Raw genomic sequence first — 18,654 nt, 5'->3', positions numbered from 1 at the left:
CTCCTGACCGACCTTGATAGGGTAATTAATGATTAGCTTGACTTCTGATTTGTGTGACTTATGATACTGTCAGTCACTCCTACTGGAGTGCAGGGAAAAACAGGTTGTGATCACTGGTACTTCCCTTAGTTGGGTTCACTCCTGTTGTCAGAATCCAGTTAGTAAATGTTGGCTGTTTTGAATCTGAATCCCAAGCTGCTTTGTGCCTTTAAGAAATAGATACAGTGGCCCTACAATACCAAGGTTATAATAATAATAATAATAATAATAATAATAATAATTGCTTACACTTATATAGCGCTTTTCTGGACACTCCACTCAAAGCGCTTTACAGGTAATGGGGACTCCCCTCCACCACCACCAATGTGCAGCATCCACCTGGATGATGCGACGGCAGCCATAGTGCGCCAGAACGCTCACCACACATCAGCTATCAGTGGGGAGGAGAGCAGAGTAATGTAGCCAATTCATAGAGGGGGATTATTAGGAGGCCATGATTAGTAAGGGCCAATTGGAAATTTGGCCAGGACACCGGGGTTACACCCCTACTCTTTTCGAGAAGCACCCTGGGATTTTTAATGACCACAGAGAGTCAGGACCTCGGTTTTACGTCTCAGTTTTTTATCAGAGTTGGTGACGTCAGTTCGGTGATTGACTATGCTGATATTTAACACATGATAGAAGTTAAACACATTGGTTTTACTGTTGACCCTGTGTTTGTCATCTGAAACCCGTGATAGGAATGTCACTCATTTTTCCATCTGCTTAATATACTGTAGCAAGGGCTCTAAGCCAGCTCTGCCTGCTGCTGAAATATTTGATTCAAGCCTTTGTTTAATCAAGATTATACTGATGTTGTGACTTATTGGGATGTCTGTGTATATACTGTAAAAAACCAGCTTCAGTATGTTAAGAATTGGGCTTGATATTGGCATAAAACTCCTATACTAAATCAATTGGCTTCCTTTGAGGACTTAAAGGTTCTCCTGCTCCCACCTAAGGTACTGAATGGTCCATCTCATAAGATCATAAGGTCTTATTGTATGAGTGTAGTCTAATCTAGACTAAATCTGATTTGAGTTGTGATGATTCAGGCTTTCTTACTTTACTAAAGAGCAGATACAACAGGTGACGTAGATTCTTACGCAGAGCACATCTGAGGCACTTATTTTCTGAATTTGCTAGAGGATCTGTGACTGTAGGCATTTTAAAAATATTAAAGATCAACCTTTTCACTGTAGGTTTTAATGTAAGCTTCTTTATCTTTTATTTTTTTGATATGCTGATTAATATAATGTTCTGTTTTTTTGTGTGTGCTTTGATATACTTGAGAGGTGATAATGAATAAAATGTATTATGTCATTTTGTATGGCCTTGAACAGATAAAGAAGCATTATCAAACTGAAATTATTTCTTTCTTTTTCCCAGACAGGCCTAGTGTTTATTTCTGTCCTCAGATTCACTATTATAATATTTAGGTGAATAGTGTTAAAAAGTGTTCTTCACAATCCATGACCAAACAATTAATCTTAACCATTTTTTCTTTGATCTCTGGGTTTAAGTTGTCATGTATGTCAGCCCAAAAAAGAAAATAAGCACCCAGGAGTTCACTGCACATGTCCTGTATCGAAGAAGAAAGATTATGCTTTCACAATTCTCTTTAAAAATAACTGGTCGGAAATTTCTGTGATTTGATTCGTTTTATTCACAAACTTATTCACAAACTAAATTAGAATACCAGGTTCTGTGAAATTGAGTTTAGGCTGGAGAGTGCAAAAGAATGGCAAGAGAACAAGTAAACATTCAGTTTTGTGTATATGATCATAGGTTCAGCTTGGAGAATAATAAGCAGAAAAACCCTATCCTGTATGAAAACAAAATCACTCTATCTGGTCTTAGTCTTTCAGAAGAAATTTAAAGAAAAAGACCTTGATGCTGAAGGCAATACATTACAAAGAAACTTGTTCAGCTTTCAGACGTTTTTTTTTTAAAAGCACAGCAACATCAAAAAGTAATGCAGACAGAAATCGGTTAGATAGCTGAGCAACTGTGTGTGCAAATACTGTATATCTGATTAACATGGTTTGCACACTGTCTCGGAATTCTGTGTTCTTTACACAAAAAGGAGCCCAGTTATTGCTCACTTGTTTGAGCAAGCAGTATGGTTTAGCTTCCAGCCTCAAGCTGACTTGTACTTGACACCTGCATGAGGAGCTATCAAGGAGCTATCTTGGAATGCCTTTAAAATGAATTGGCTCGTTTTGTGAGCGACAGGAGAGCACTGCGATGTCAGATACCACCCTCCTAATAGAAACTTGCTTTATTTAAACTTGTGTGTTTACTTAGTGTCATTAAGACAGCTTTTAACCGACATTCATTATCAGTCTTTGCAATGGCAAGATCATGCAGGCCCGCTATCAACATATGTTGAATACATTTTATTTTTTTATTTTAGCAACTTTCAAGAATGCTTCTCAGTTACGATAAAATGTCTGACATTTGTCAAACATCATCAAACATTGCTTCTAAATGGAGTAATAATAATAATAATAATAATAATAATTGCTTACACTTACTGTATATAGCGCTTTTCTGGACACTCCACTCAAAGCGCTTTACAGGTAATGGGGACTCCCCTCCACCACCACCAATGTGCAGCCCCACCTGGATGATGCGACGGCAGCCGTAGTGCGCCAGAACGCTCACCACACATCAGCTATTAGTGGGGAGGAGAGCAGAGTAATGAAGCCAATTCATGGACGGGGATTATAAGGAGGCCATGATTGGTAAGGGCCAATGGGAAATTTTACAATTTTACAATGGGAAATTTTAACCAATGGGTTACACCCCTACTCTTTTCGAGAAACGCCCTGGGATTTGTAATGACCACAGAGAGTCAGGACCTCAGTTTTACGTCTCATCCAAAGGACGGCACCTGTTTACAGTATAGTGTCCCCACCTATACTGGGGCATTAGGACCCACATGGACCACAGGGTGAGCCCCCTGCTGGCCCCACTAACACCGCTTCCAGCAGCAACCTTAGTTTTGTACTCAGTGACTCTTCTTAATGAAACCAAAGTGTGAGTATGGCCATTAATACCATTAATGTTGTTGCATCTTTATATAACATAGTGCAAGTGGCTCTCTGCATTTTGTTATGGCTATGTCTTTCATTGTATTCTTGTGGCAGCCACTCAAGCTACAGGGTGGCAGGTGGTGCCTGTTTGTTAAGTCTTGTACCCCATGTCTTGCATTGTACTCAATGGTGCTTGCGTGTAGAACCTAGATTATGACCTAGTGTCAAGTTCTACAAATCTGGCCAGTAAACCAGGGCTCATCTTGTCATTTCATGTAGGCTGATAATCAGGCCCTTCCAATTCAATAGAAGTTGCTTGATTAGAATAAAACTATGTATGGAACTTGGAATGGAACTACGTACAGATACCGACAGTAGTAATCTGTTGGTATTTAAACATGACTATGCTAGTACCTTGCACTAGAAACTGTGTGAGTTTCTTCAATTGGTGCTGCTGAACATTAGTGTTAACAATACAATATCAGTATGCATCATCATTGCGGCTCTATATCAGAATTAAAATTTCAGGATTGACTTCTCATTTTTACTGATTCAGGATAAAGCATCTTGTTTTTTTATCCCCCAAAATTTTGTGGGCTTAGGTTTCCTAAACGGAGCCAGATGTGCAATTATAGTGGAGCTTGCACAAAAACGTTGAGCCTATAAGCCGATTCAATTCTTACCATACAAAAATGCGTAAACACTTACTGTAGTATGCGTGTAGCAGACTCAAAGGCCATTTGTGGGTTTTGCAGAAGAAGAAAAATTATTAACAGAGGCAGATCTATTCTTTATTTCTCTTGTGTGCTTTATTGCTGAATTGCCTCTCAATGTTTTAATTTGTGCTGTTAATGGAAAATGTTTTGATATGACAACTGACAAGTTATTAAAAATGATAAAATGCATGAAGTTCTTTTATGAAGGTTTTCATTATGCGTTTTTTTCAGTAACTGCATTATTTTCTTTCCACATCTTTTGTAGCGTTTTGCCCATATTTCACAAAAACATGCTCAGTGTTCAAAATCTGAGGGATAAGAACCCAAGGCACTTATAATTTATTTTGCTCTTCTGGGACTGCTTTACTGTTATTCACTTAATTTGCTTCATTATTGCATTTCTCTGTTCCAGCACTCCAGCAAAGTGCACAAAATGAATATACTCATGATTATCACTTCTGATTCAGTTCAGTTACCTTCTTTGTCTCAAGAAAATGGAGAGCCTATTTAGGTTGCATAGTGTTCTGGTTTCAGTAAACCTTGTAAAGCTTTTAATACGGATGTGTTTAATTTTGTTATGCAACAAATATTTCAGAAAACCATTGCATTTGTCTTACATTAATGTTTAACAAAACAATGAAATAAATGCTTTTCCTTCATAGAAAAACTTAATATAAATGTTTAAAGCTGCAATATTATGTGTGAAGTAGAGATTATCAGCTTTTGATGTGCTGCTTGCATGTATTTATTGAGGTGAAGTTTGTTTAAGAATTTTATCAGACCATGCATTTGAACATGATTACATTTTAGCATCCTATAATTGTCCCATAGCAGAATGAACAGGAATTGGAGGTGTGTGTTCTAGCACAAGAAGACCTGATTCCAAAGTGTTCAAGATCTACTACATCTACCATGTTCTGTGCCCATGCTGTTTGGAAACCTGTTCAGTGTGATTATTCACTCTTGTCACTTTTATTTGCTGCATTTTATCATTACAAAAAACCTGAAGGGGAAGACCTGTGAGATTTCAGCTGGACTCTGAATTGACATTCTGTGTCTCAAGAGAGAGACTGTAACTCTTTTTATCTTACACCTAGAATACAAATGAGAACCCCAAGAGACCAGAGCAAAACAGAGGTATCGACGATAGGTTTTGAAAAGATTAAAAAAGGAATGGAAAGAAGGAACAGGACATTGGCGAGAAAACATCTTTGTGGCAGATGCAGTGGGTCTCCGGGTGCAGTAAGGGCACAGAGACATAGAGTGCTGTAGCTGTAAAAATTTTTGTATAGCGTTCCCATTTGCTTTCATGCTTCATTAAACAGTGTTCAAAGCGAGGCACTTCTGTATCTTTCTACATGTAATAATAGGATTGCGTTTTTGAATGCAGTGGTGTAATGCAGAATACATGTAAGAACCCAGAATGTCTTTCTTGCTTTTGTGATTTCCCTAGATTATATTATATAACACTTAATTTAAAGATTTGTATTGGTTCCTGTAACAATGACCACATGTTCTTAATCCCAAAAACACTTGGGAATGATGCTGTATAAGCATGTGCGTTGTCTCCTTCCCTCCCAGGGGGATGAGGTTTTTCAAGCCAACAGCAGTTAACTTTGAGCTTGACCTGGTTTATGTTATGAGCAACAGTTTATTTCCAGAAAGAGGAAAAGAAAAATACATGCAAAACAACTTGAGCACAAAGAGTTCTATATAGGGAGCTCTTACGCAAATATAGAAAGAGTGACTTAGTTTATGAAAGTCAAATGTTTTTTAATATTCTGCATCGATAAGAGGGTTCATCTTTCTTGGTGTGTTTGTTGAAACAGTAAGAGCATTCATAGGTAAAATAAGACCAAGGTTTGAGATTGGTCAAGACTGTTTTATGTACAGTAGTCTGCAGACGACGCAGTATGTATCTTTTTGGTCAATAACAATCTCTATACTGATCATTTGGTCACTCTGCCCCTTGCGTTACTGAATTAGAGTGAACTTCATACTTAAGTTCAACTCTGCCCTTCAGTGCTTATGTTTTGTGCTCTTTTATCGCAAAATCAGCCAAATAATTGCTCCATTTTAATAATTCCATCCAACCAGTCTCTTCCAATTCAAGGTTGTGGGGGAGCAGGAGCCTATCCCAGCAAGCAATGGACGCAAGACAGAATACACTCTGGTCCATCGCAGGGCAGTTGGAAATGGATACAAATGCAAACAATCGCATTGGGGCCAATTTTCACAGAAGCCGATTAACCTACCACTATGACTTTGGATTGTGGGAGGAACCCAGAGTCCAAACTCCATGCAGTAATAGTAATCCATGGATATAAAATGAAATACATAATTTCAACAAAAGTGTAAATCAACCAGAATAATGATTTCTGAAAAAAACGTGATGCACGGTCAAAATGAAAACTGTGAAAAGTTAGTATCAGGTCTGAACTCCCTAAGCATAATGAGGTTCCTGGGAGCGGCCATGCAAAGCTGTGATCAGGCTGTGGTCAGACTGCTGTGGGACGTTCCACCACCCTCCATGTAAAGCTGCAGCCAGCTGGTGAAGGTTGTCTGGCCGTGGCTGGATCCTCTTGGTGGCATGAGCGAATCACAGATGTTCTACTGGATTCCGGACAGGAGATACAGCTGAGCCTGACAAGACCTTCATTTCATGGGCATTAGGGTCCATGGCCCTTCTAGAGATAGGTTCTCTGGACCAGTCTGGTTAATGTTTGAAGCGGAACATCTCATGCTGTGGGCGGCTTTTAAGGTTTTGTGTGTGATCAGTGAGATACTGACTTAAAACCTGACTCTTGTTCCATTTTCCTTTTTTATTAGTTCACTAGTGTAGAAGTAAAGGGACATTCTGAGTATTGGAAAGACTCTTCTGTAATATCATGTCCTTGAATGTACATAACACTGAGAAACATTATACAGTCTCAGACTAAACGGTATACAGGTTATGATGTTGTTTTATGATCATTTTGTATTGGAAAAACTTTGTGAAGTGAGTCATTCTACATTTTGACTCTTTGAAAGCAAAAGCCGTCTTGGTTAGAAGGTCAATTATATAACACTCCAGTGGAGAAAAAACCTTTTCATAAAAAATACTGTGAATAACCATCACCTGATTGCTATTGTAAAGAGGAATGAATGTTAGGAATGTATTTTAAATAGAATGCAAACCAGAAATAAAAAACGTGTAAGAATTTAAGCTATAAAGTACCTTCCAAAAGAATTCAAACTCACAGCTACTTCACTTTATGTACTTTAAAACTTGTAGTCAACAATTTGAAGTAGCAAACTGTTATTCACATGCTTCTCCATATTTAAAGAGAAAAATTAAGTAAATAAAATGACAGGAAAATGGAAAAGACATGATTGCATAAATATTCAAACCCTTCGTGTCAACTGAAATTTATTTAGATGCACAAAATTGCAATATTACCTCAATGAGCCACGCAGTAATTTGAGTGGTCTTAGTCTGAGTGCAGCAGTAGTGGTTAATAATAGTGGTTTCATAGTTAATAAATCTTATCTTATTTTAAGGTCCTTCAGTTAGGTAGTGAATTCCAGGCACATACTGTGTTAAAACATGAAGACTAAAGCCATACTGGTTTTACCGTGAGAACGTGAATGTTCCTGAGTGTCTGAAAGCCCTGGTTTGATCAACCCCATGAAATCCCAAATGAAATCCCAAGCAACTTCAGAACAAATCTGCCAAGAAGAAAAATTGCACCAAGCCGGCGTGCAATGTTGCTGATGACTGACCAGGCTATAATTGCTGGAAAGGTTGCTTCCACCAAATATTAAGTTCACGGGTCTGAATACTTACAGTATTCTATTTGCTGGTATTAACTGTAAGTTATCTTACCTGCAGGAGTCTTCAGTTTGAGCATTTTACTTTTGAATACAATTTTAACTTGGGGAAAAAAACAAGGTCATATGCTGCGAGAAATATTTCATTTTTACAAAATTGGACACCATTTCAGGATGTTATTTAAGACCGTAACTTTTTTAAGTTCATTAGTGATAGTTTGTAATTACTACTAATAATTAGTAATAAAATACAACAGTTGTTCAACAATTCAGGTAAAATACCTTGCTTAATTTACAATACAATGTACAATAGCAGTGTCCAGTCTGGCATTTGAACCCACAACCTTCTAGTTACAAGTCCAGAACCTGGACTCCTCCTGCATACTGCTGCACTAATTATAAGAGTGCTGTTCTTGTTTTGCAGGCAGATCCGAACGACGTGAGCAGTCTCAGTATACCTGTCCCAATCCGCAGAGGGGGATCGGACACCAACCTCAACTTCAGCGTGACAGATGGCGTCTCGAACTTCCACTGGCTCAAACCCGGCAATGAAAACCTGCAGCAGAAGATCCTGAAGATCGCAGAGCAGATCAGGATCGAGAAGACGGCCTGCGACGAGAACGTCGCCGAATACCTCAAGCTGGTCAATACTGCGGACAAGCAGCAGGCGAGACGCATCAGGCAGGTGTTCGAGAAGAAGAACCAGAAGTCGACACAAAGCATCGCTCAGCTCCAGAAGAAGCTGGAGCAGTACCTCAAGAAGATAAACGAGAGTGAGATGAATAGCTCCTCCAAAGCTCCCAAAGAAAGCAAGGAGTCCTCCAAAGAAAACCTGAAAGACGTGCACTCAATCACAAAGGATGTGGTCTGCAGCTCTAGGACTGGTAATCCTGGTGTGGACAAGATCAAGAGTTTAGGGCCAGGCGTCACCTTGTCCCCACCCTTCTTTTTCAGCAAGCCCAGGGAATTTGCCAACCTGATCCGCAACAAGTTTGGCAGCGCGGACAACATCACGCAGCTCAAGAACACGCTGGATACGTTCCACCCAGAAAGTGGGAACAGGGCACTGAGCGGCAGCGCCACGATTGTGGCCAAGCCCAAGTACCCCAGTGACGACGAGTGTTCGTCTGGGACCTCGGCGTCCGCCGACAGCAATGGGAATGCGGACTGCGGGGCCGAAAGGCCCATCTCCGCACGGAGCCAGGCTCAGCTGGCCATGATCACAAAGGAGCTTGAGGATCTCAAGGAGTTGCAGTCACATCTGGCTGAGAATCTGGAGAACTTGAAAATTCAGCTTAAAAGAGACTACACATTCCTGACGCAGACCCTCCAGGAGGAGCGATACAGGTAATTGCTTCATTGCAAACTCAAGTGATGTACACGAATAGCGCTTGATGTTATTCACGAGAACACAGAATGATGGCCTGACGTTGGTAAATGGAAGTAATGCCATCCCCCTGAAATTATAAGGACAGCAAAGTCAAAACTGTTATTTTTGCTTTACTGTCAAGTAAGTTGTGTTTTTGATTACGAAATTAACATGGATAACAAGGACAATATAATTTTTTGATGTGTACTGTATATTTAAAAAATAAACCAAGTGACCACAAGTATTGGGGCACATTCAATTTCAATTTCATAGTCTAAAGATTTGGATTTGGTTGCATATTAATTTGAGGCAATAACTGCATGAGGTCTGCAGCCCATTGAGCTCACCACACATCTATATATACTTCTGTTGCAATATTTCGGACACCAACCTCAACCAACACCTTTGCTGCAGTCCCTTTGAGGTCTTACCTGTTCTTGAGGTGTTCTGAATTTTATTTTTGTCTTCAGCATGCAGAATGCATGCTCCCTTTTAATTTGGAGACAGACTTTGGCAGCCTGGGACGTTCCACTTTTTTCTCCTGATGAACTCTGTTTGCTTTAGGTTTATTTTGGGTCATTGTCATGCTGCAGAGTCAAGGAACGCCCAGTCTGTTTGGAAGCATATTCTTGTACATGCGCAGATAAAATATTTTGGTAAACATAAGAATCCCTTCTACATTTGCTGCCATCATAAGTTACATCATCAATGAAAACCAGTGAAAAATTCCAGAGATGGCTACATGTCCAGGTCATGACACGACCTCCACCAGGCTTCACAGATGAGGTGGTGTGCTTTGTAGCATCATCATTTGCTTTCTTTCTACACACTTTATACTGTCCATCACTTTGGTAAAGATTAATATTGAGCCCATTCATCCATTGAACTTTGTTCCAAAGCTCTCCTGTATCCTGTTTCAAGCATTCTGTTGTTCCATTTTGAAGCTTGGTGGAGGTAATGTCATGACCTGGGCACTCAATTGTATTGTTACAAATATTCATTTACAATTGTTAGTTTTCAAACATAATGTGTGGGGAAACCAGTGGGTGGGTCTGCATCATCTTCTTTTAAAGGGCTACTGAATACTTTGTCCTGTGACTTTAAATATTAAAACTATTCCCCCTAATTTCCTTCTTAGGATGAATATCCTGCTTACTTCTTCAAAATGCTTTCTAAAGCGTTTCTATTGATGAGAAATGTCAACATTGTAGAGAATTCAACTTTGTCCAGGGAAAGGATTGCATGTGACGCCACTCTTCTGACTGAGGCTCTGAGACTGTTCTTTCCTCTCATCCATCACCTGCAAAGCCGTAAGATTGAGGATTGAGCCATAGCAATTTACTTTAAGCATGTGCCTTGCTTAAAAACTGCCACCAAGAGCATTGAAAATAGAAATGTTAAAATCCCACCTCTTGCATCCCAGGTGTGTTTCTGCCTTTGCTCCTTGTGCTTTCTGATATAGGTTCCAGGTTGGTGTGACCCCTACCTGGAAGAAGTGACTTTCTCCTAATGGATGATCCCCCTGCTAACCCTCATGACATACGTCCTATGATTTTTTTTCTTGAACTTTGCAGGTTTGAGCGTTTAGAGGACCAACTAAATGATCTCACAGAACTGCATCAGCATGAGACCAGCAACCTCAAGCAAGAGCTTGCCAGTATTGAAGAGAAGGTGGCCTATCAGGCTTATGAACGAGCCCGAGACATTCAGGTATGAAACAGCAAATCCAAAAGGCAACAGTGCGTTGCTTCGTGGACGTTGTCTCAAAGGAGACCACAGTTAAGTTGTTGCTATATCAGTGTTTGTTTTCTTTGAGAAAAAGAAGGAAATAAAATTGAAGAACAAGACGTAGAAGAATACATTAAAAACTGAGCTAGATTTGAGTGAAAGAGTGAGAGGTGTAAGGCTGTTATGTGTGTCTTTACTAAAACCGACACAGTTTGAAACCAGTTAGCATAACAAACATTGCATTTCTATAAAGGTTTCAAGAATTTGCAGTCAGGTTCTGTCTGCTACCAGGCCTGAGGAAAGAGTGTTGACCTTTTTTCACCTCTCTAGCGTAGGGATTACAGAAGGAATAGATACTGATAAGGATTAGAGGCGCGAATGCACAGTTCCTGCTTTGCCACTCCCTACTGTTGCTAGTCTTAGAGGGGTACAAAGTGTGAGCTCTGCGCATATTTTATATGAATCTTTTATATTAAAGATTTATTTCTGTTTTGCAACTCGAGTCATTGTGCTCCAGGTTTACGCATTGGAAAATGTGCAACAGAAGCTGTGCTAGTAATGTAATGGTATAAATCTCGTACTGGTAATTACTGTAGAGTCTCAGCTATTCCTGGTCATACTGTATCATGCTATAATAATAATAATTATAATAATAATAGTTGCTTACACTTATATATCGCTTTTCTGAACACTCCACTCAAAGTGCTTTACAGGTAATGGGGACTCCCCTCCACCACCACCAATGTGCAGCCTCATCTGAATAATGTGACGACAGCCATAGTGTGCACAGTACATTCACCACACACCAGCTCTCAGTGGGGAGGAGAACAGAGTGATGAAGCCAATTCATAGATGGGGATTATTAGGAGACCATGATTGGTAAGGGTCAATGGGAAATTTGGCCAGGACGCTGGTGTTACACCCCTACTCTTTTCAAGAAACGCCCTGGGATTTGTAATGACCACGGACAGTCAGGACCTCTTTTACATCTCATCCGAAGGATGTCGCCTTTTTACAGTATAGTGTCCCCTGCTGGCCCCATTAACTCCTCTTCCAGCAGCAACCTTAGTTTTTCCCGGGAGGTCTCCCATTCAGGTACTGACCAGGCCCACACCCCCTGAGTTTCAGTGGGCTGCCAGTTGTGAGTTGCAGGGTGATATGGCTGCTGGCCGATGTTCTAGTGCCTTGAATACACGTGCCGCTTTGTGCGCAAGGGCTCGTCTCAGTGCGAGAGGGTGGTATTACTCACTGTCCTTTCTGTCCGTGCTCGTCCTGCGCAGGAGGCGTTGGAGGCCTGCCAGACGCGCATCTCCAAGCTGGAGCTCCACGCTCAGCACCAGCAGGTGGTGCAGCTGGAGAACACGGACGCCAAGGTGCTGCTGGGCAAGTGCATCAACATCATGCTGGCCATCGTCACGCTGATCCTGGTGTGCGTCTCCACCGCGGCCAAGTTCACCGCCCCCCTCATGAGGAGCCGGCTGCACGTCGTCTGCACCCTCTGCGCCGTCACGCTCCTGGCCATCTTCTGGAAGAGCTGGGACAACCTGCAGTGCGCCATGGAGCGTGTGCTCATGCCGAGCTGAAGCCGGTGGGCACGTCAGTTCTGCCCTGCTTTCTAGGAAGTGGTGGATGTGCTGAGGTACCGTTCTGTTGAGAAAAAGGACAAGGCCGTTTGGGATGCCGTCTGCTTCGAAGTGGACTGCATGGATTCTGTGCGGAGGCTTAACTTTAACTTCCGTGTCTCTTCCTTTCCTGCCTTTTCCCTGTGGTGAACCGTCGTGTTTTGCCTTGTAACGATGACTTCAAAGAGCCACTTGATTTCTCGTCTCTCATTTGACAAGTGCAATATACGTGTTTAGTTTTGAAAGTGTCTTTTTTTTTAAAACCAGGAACAGTAAAGTTGTCTCTTTGTGTGTACCCAGTTAATTACTTTATCAGATTTGTATTTTTGGAAGAGGTTTTCGTGTATGATTTTAAAAAAAACTACAATAGTGATGCTTGAAAGAGGTTAATAAACTGCAGAGCAGTGCCCTGTATAAAACATGTCTCTTAAGCAGTTATGTTTGGGTCCCTTTTAGACGCAAATTGCGTTCTTTTGAAACACCCGGGGCAAGGGTCTGGGGTTTGATTTGGGTGTTTCGTCTCTGGGTGTTTTGTCTCTGGTCCTGATATGTTCTCATTTCGTTTCCCTGGACTAGGTTTGATTGGCCATTTGAGTTGGTCCCGTTTTTCATGGTCCTGTGATGAGCTTTGTCCAGTTGGTGGACAATAGTTGTGTGCCAAGCGTCATGTGTTTCCAGGATAGGCTCTAGCTCTTCAAGACTTTCTGATAAAGGACATGGGAACTGATATTTCTGAAGGTTCATTCGGTATATTTTTGTTAGAATTAGATGTGTTAGGTGTATATACATAGGAAAATATCACAGGGAGCTTGATGCAAATCTAATGATACATGTAATTTCCTCTAAGAGGACTTTAATGATAAAATGCATTTGTAAATTAATAATTGTAACAGGGCTTAATATAAAGAATCACATTTTCCTTCATATTTTGATGCTTATATTTAAGACAAGGAACATTAACATTCTCAAAATTAGCTTAAAGCTTAACATGTACAGTATACAGTAACTTTATTACAGTTTTTATAATATTATTTTTAAACGTTTCAATTAGAGGGGTGATTAAATTGGGGGTTGTCTGAAACAAAGTTAAAGTTTATGGTCACTAAAGGGGGAACTCTATTCTTAATTTTAGCTTTAGTGCATTTACAGTAGGTGCCCCAGTCGTTGTGGATTGTGTTCAGGGTGCATTTTCTTTTTGATTTTCTTTTTGCTGTGTAGAATCCATCCTTCTAACTGCTTCACCTAATTTGGTGTCACAGGGGAGCTGGAGCCTATGCCAGCAAGCAACAGGCGCAAGACAGGGTACAACCTGGACGGGACACCTGTCCATCGCAGGTCAGACAAACACAGACCAATTCACCTACCAGTCTGTCTTTGGACTGTGGGAGGAAAGCAGAACACCCAGAGGAAACCCACAGGAACACGGAGAAGACATACAAACTCGACACAGCTAGCCCCTGTGCAAAATCAGTTTCATATTCTTATTTTTTACACCCTTGTCTGAAATCAAGTAGCGTTAAGTAGGAGTTCCAAGGTTTCTCTTGAAACAGCATGGAAATCCTCAGCTTCTTCGGCTTGCAGTTTGTGTTGTAGAAATGGTGAGCTCCACGCAGTCTTATAGGAAAGAGCCTGGGTTGTAGGAATCCTGCTAGCTCAGGGGTGCCCAGGAAATCTCAGGAGTTACAATTGTGTTGCTACTGAGGGAATCTTGACTACCTTGAGTCCATTTAGACTCTGCACTGCTTTCCCTCTTGTGTGCCACCTATTGGAGAGTGAGCAGCTTTGCTAGTTCAGCTGTTCTGGTGCCCCAGGGGTGCGATTGTGCAATTGTCCTAACATTGCAAGTGTATCTTTCTGGATGTTGTGATCAGTTTTGTTGCTACTTACAGTTTTCCAGGAAACTGAATGTAGTGCCTGTGGTGGGGTTTGCTTTGTCTGAGTGAATACAGGGATAAAGTTCCAGAGTGAAGCATGACTCTATTCCTGTCACTCAGTAGACATGTTAGTGATGCCTTTGCAAGTGAAATGGAAAGATAACAAAAGTGCACATAAAAGAACACCATGGCCTTAAGACCACTGTACCTGCATTGGTGTCAGCCAGCAGGGGGCACTCATGACATGCCTGGTCACTCCAGGTAGGAAAGATCCAGAGCAAGTAAAGATCACAAGGTTACTGATCTTTCAGTTAATGTTACTTTTTGCATAATATGTAGTTAATTCACAGAAATGCAGTCATGCATTTTAAGTGGGTGATAGTTTTCCAGGACTGTATACTGTATCTCAGGAAGATTAAACCTGTGGAGAAATATGCTGTTCAAAGGATTATACTTCTGCATTATGAATTGCTGTAATGAGCAGTTTCCCTTTGATCTGCAGTGGATCGGCATTCAGTATCAGATTTGAATGGTATTTCAGTAGGTGCCTGTCAGTGTACTTGCCGACTGTAACCAACTGAATTGTATAAGCTTTTGAAATGGAACAAGTAATGGGTGTATTCCATGCTAAAAAGAAGAAAGAAAACACAATGTTTTGGATGTGTAGCCTTCTTCGAAGAATGCTCCACAGCCGAAACGTTGTGTCTTCTTTCTTCTCTTTTTCAGCATGGAATAAACCATATTATTTGTTCCTTTACAGCCTACGCATGCTGACGCAGCTACCCACCTGAACTACTTCAGCTTTTGAGGTGGTAGCACAAAGAGAAACACATGAAACAGAAAGTTCATTCAAGTACAGCAGGGTGATGTGTGAATAAAAATTCTGTAACTTAAGATTGCAGGTAAATAACGAATTGGGGAAACTTAGAACGTCTTGCCGAGAATGAAGACTGTACCAGTTTTATCGTCACTTCAAGTTCAAGTTCACATTTGTCATTCCAGCCATATACAGTACAAGTATACAGTGGAACGAAATATCATTCCTTCTGGTCCATGGTGCAAATACAGACAGGACACTGACATAGACATTGTAGACAGGAACATATGGTGCAAAGTGCAGATTACAAGGCAAATACATTATACAATATACACAATACACTGGGGGGGGATCTAAACCCTGTTTCTGGAATTGGGGCGGATGCAAGTAGATTCTTTTGAATAATATTTTTATGCCTCCGTCATTTGCCAAATCTAAACTTTACTGCTAGCAAAACGTCAGATTTCCTTTGTCTGCTTTCCATTGTAAATTTGAAACACCTCAAATTATTTTACAACGAACGGGCAAAGTAGGGGGGGGGGAGTCTCACGTTAGCCATCTTTGTGCCAGTTCTTATACACTGCAGTATTGAAAGCTGTTTTAAATGAATTTGTCTTGCAATACTTGCTAAAAAAAGAAATTATTTTAAGTTGTAGGATTCTTGTTCTGGTGTATATTAAGAACATTGGCTTTATTTTTGGTCTTTCAATTTCTAGAGTACTGTTTTGGTGTTTTCAACTCTTCCAGCATTTGGATTTTAGCAGTACTGACTAATTGCTCCACTTTCCTCTTGTGTGTACTGATTTAAGCATGACTACTCAGTGATAAACTTACCTGGTTTTACTTTACCTGCTTTAATGAAACTCTTTTCAGTGTCTGTGTAGCAAGCAAAGGGTGCTGGTGTCTTGTGTGAACTTGAACTTGCCTGACACAACTGCTTACATCCACAGTGCTCTGTCTGGGACTGTGCTGTTGTAAAAAATAAAAATGGAACTTTCTTCTACGAATGTGTACAAAACTAACTTATTAAGAACTGTGTAAATGCACCTGCATCTTCTTTTGCAGATGCTGTTTTTTTCCTAAATTTTTTTTATTTTTTAAGAAATGAATTTTATAACTTATATTTTAAGGAGAGACTGCAACAGTTTCTCCCCTTTGGGGATTCCCTTGGAAGTGTACATGTATAATATTTAGGGGTCTTTTGTCAATCAGCTCAACTGTTGTAATCTTTAAAAACTGCCAGTTTAGAGCTCTCCGCGATTATACTTTTTAGATTTAAACAGAAATCTGTGGAATTCACTTAAGACTTCCTCATTCTGGGGAAGTAGCGTTTTATCTACTGTATACCTTTCGTGAATGATATAGAGAAATAAAGTTTCCAAGAAGTGCTTTAGAAGCCTGTAGTCTAATGTGTTAAGTGATTTATGTACTGTATATGTGGTTTTTGCACTCCTCTGCAAGCTATGTTGATGATTGAATGGCCCCAGATTCCAAAAAATCAACGTTACCTTATGGCATTCAGCCATAAGACAAAAACCTTACTACCTTTCTTTTTGAGGGCCACAAAATGACTTTCCATTTTAATGCTTTCCTGTTAAATAGTTTTGAGTACAAGTTGATTTGTAATCCTAGCATGAGATTGTTGTGTTTTACTAGTTAGAGTTAATCACTAAATGTCTAGGAGAGCTTTATCACAATGTTCATTCCAATAGCACCTGTCTTCTACCCCTTCACCACCAGTTCCAGCGGAATGCCTTGTTCTTTTGGCCCTCAAACCCTCAAACCTTTCAGGTGACATAGAAGATCTGATAATTGTTTTGCATCAGTCACAATTGTATTATTTCTGGGTTGGTTTGTTCTTAACGTCAGTCTTTTCTTTCATATTGTTTATCCTATCTGTTACCTCCCATGTTCATTTTATGTAACGTTTTGTGTTTTCTGCTTTGTGTGTGGCTAGCTTGGTTAGTTTGGGTATGTCTTTCAGTCAGACCATTATCCCCAAAGAAACTAGATAGTTATTTTTATCAATAAATGTTGTTTTTCCACTTTTACATCTATAATGGAGCTTGAGTACTACTGCTGCTGAACCTTGTACAAAAGTGGATGTACTAAGATGTCTATTTCTCGATTATTATTTTTTTCAGGGACAGTTTGGAGAGAATAAATGCCATTTATTTAAGGACAGGTCTTTATCATATTATTCTAAGTACCAGGAAATGTACTGCTGTGGAAAGCTATGTAGTATGGAATGCCTTTCAAAAAACGGATTTGAAAATTTTATTTTCCTGTTTGCAGATTTTACATAATAAAGCCTGTCTTAGCTTTACCAGTTCTTGGAAAGTGTGTAATGTTTAATTTCCCTCATGGCTAAGTAATTATTGTTTGAAGCCACATAGCCTAGAATGATTTAATAATTTGGGGGTTCGTTTTTTTATTGGTGATGTACAATATGGTGAGATATGTGGGGAGATCCTCATGTTAATTTACCAACAAATGGGTTAGATTAAATGAATGGCTGCATCTTGTTTGTAATCTTTCTTGTATCTCTAAATTATCACTCTGTGCCTTTGTTCCTTTCATGGATTAACACCTATACAGGTTTCACAGTGCTGCAACCCTTAACAAGAACAAGCAACTTTTTGATAGGGGTTGCTTTTTTGTGGGTTAAGACTAGCCATCAAAATGCATAGATGTTTAGTTTTCCATTTTTATATTATAACAGTTGTTATAATGTTTTTTCAAAAACAAAGTGATACCAGTCACTACACAATGTACTTTGGAAGTAAAATGACTACATTCATTTTATTACAGTGGAAAATACTGATCATAGTATAATACTTCAGCAAATTCAGAAACTTGTTAGGAAAATGTTTATTGTAGTGGTTGCCCTTTTATTGAACAGGCATGGCAGAAGTAAATTCATTTATGCGGATTAACATTTGCCATCCACAGAGTTGATCAACAGAATGGCTATTGTGAAAAAACTGTTGAGCTGTGTGGCCACAGCAGAAAGCCTTTATATCAGCAATGCATTCTTTGCACCAGCTGTTTTGTGGGATTCTCTCCCATTCTTTTCATAAAGCCCGGACTAGCTTGTGTCTGTTCCCTGGTCTCTGAGCCACACACTGTCCCAGCTCATCCCACAAATGTTCAGTGGGGCTTAATTCCACTGACCAGGGCAGCACTGACCACAGCACTCTTACACAATGATTCTTTTTGTTTTCTGGAATTTCGCCACGTCAGCATGAGCCAAGGGATGGAGGGTAAGGTCACAGATCTTGAGCAAAGTAGCACCATACAGTCAAGATGGCATTAATCAGTACTGGTGGAGTTCTGCAGCAACTGCTTATGCCTGCCAGGACCATTGCACTTTGACCTCCCTATCATTCTTGGTTTCCTGGCTCGTGGTCTCCCAGACTGTGACCTGTCATTGACAGAATATAGTTGGCTGTAAACCCTTCCCCAGGTTAGAAATGTTAAACTGCGAACATCCCAGATAATGTGTGCAGAATTCATACAGATGACGCTATATCCAAATGAATGTCCAGATTCAGTCAATTTTGTGTTTTTGTAAACAATGTATGTATGATGGGTCTCCTATGACACTTGGTCAAATGTATTTTTCTAAAATGAATTGAATT

The 18,654-nt window shown here is 40.1% G+C and overlaps 1 protein-coding gene across 2 annotated transcripts in view; it reads left to right on the top strand.

Moving 5' to 3' along the window:
- The window catches only part of tmcc3 (transmembrane and coiled-coil domain family 3), a 63,194-nt gene extending 45,855 nt beyond the window's left edge, over positions 1–17,339 (top strand). For both annotated transcript variants that reach the window (XM_015352307.2, XM_015352306.2), the window contains exons 2-4: positions 8,028–8,950; positions 10,547–10,682; positions 11,981–17,339. In XM_015352307.2, coding sequence (XP_015207793.1) covers positions 8,028–8,950; positions 10,547–10,682; positions 11,981–12,283 — 1,362 coding nt within the window. In that variant the 3' untranslated portion in view covers positions 12,284–17,339. The remainder of the gene's footprint in view (positions 1–8,027; positions 8,951–10,546; positions 10,683–11,980) is intronic.
- Positions 17,340–18,654: the final 1,315 nt, after the last annotated feature.

Source organism: Lepisosteus oculatus, chromosome 7 (genome assembly GCF_040954835.1).
Source record: "Lepisosteus oculatus isolate fLepOcu1 chromosome 7, fLepOcu1.hap2, whole genome shotgun sequence".
NCBI lineage: Eukaryota > Metazoa > Chordata > Actinopteri > Semionotiformes > Lepisosteidae > Lepisosteus > Lepisosteus oculatus.
Note: the sequence above shows the minus strand (reverse complement) of the source record. Positions and strands in the feature narration are given on the sequence as shown.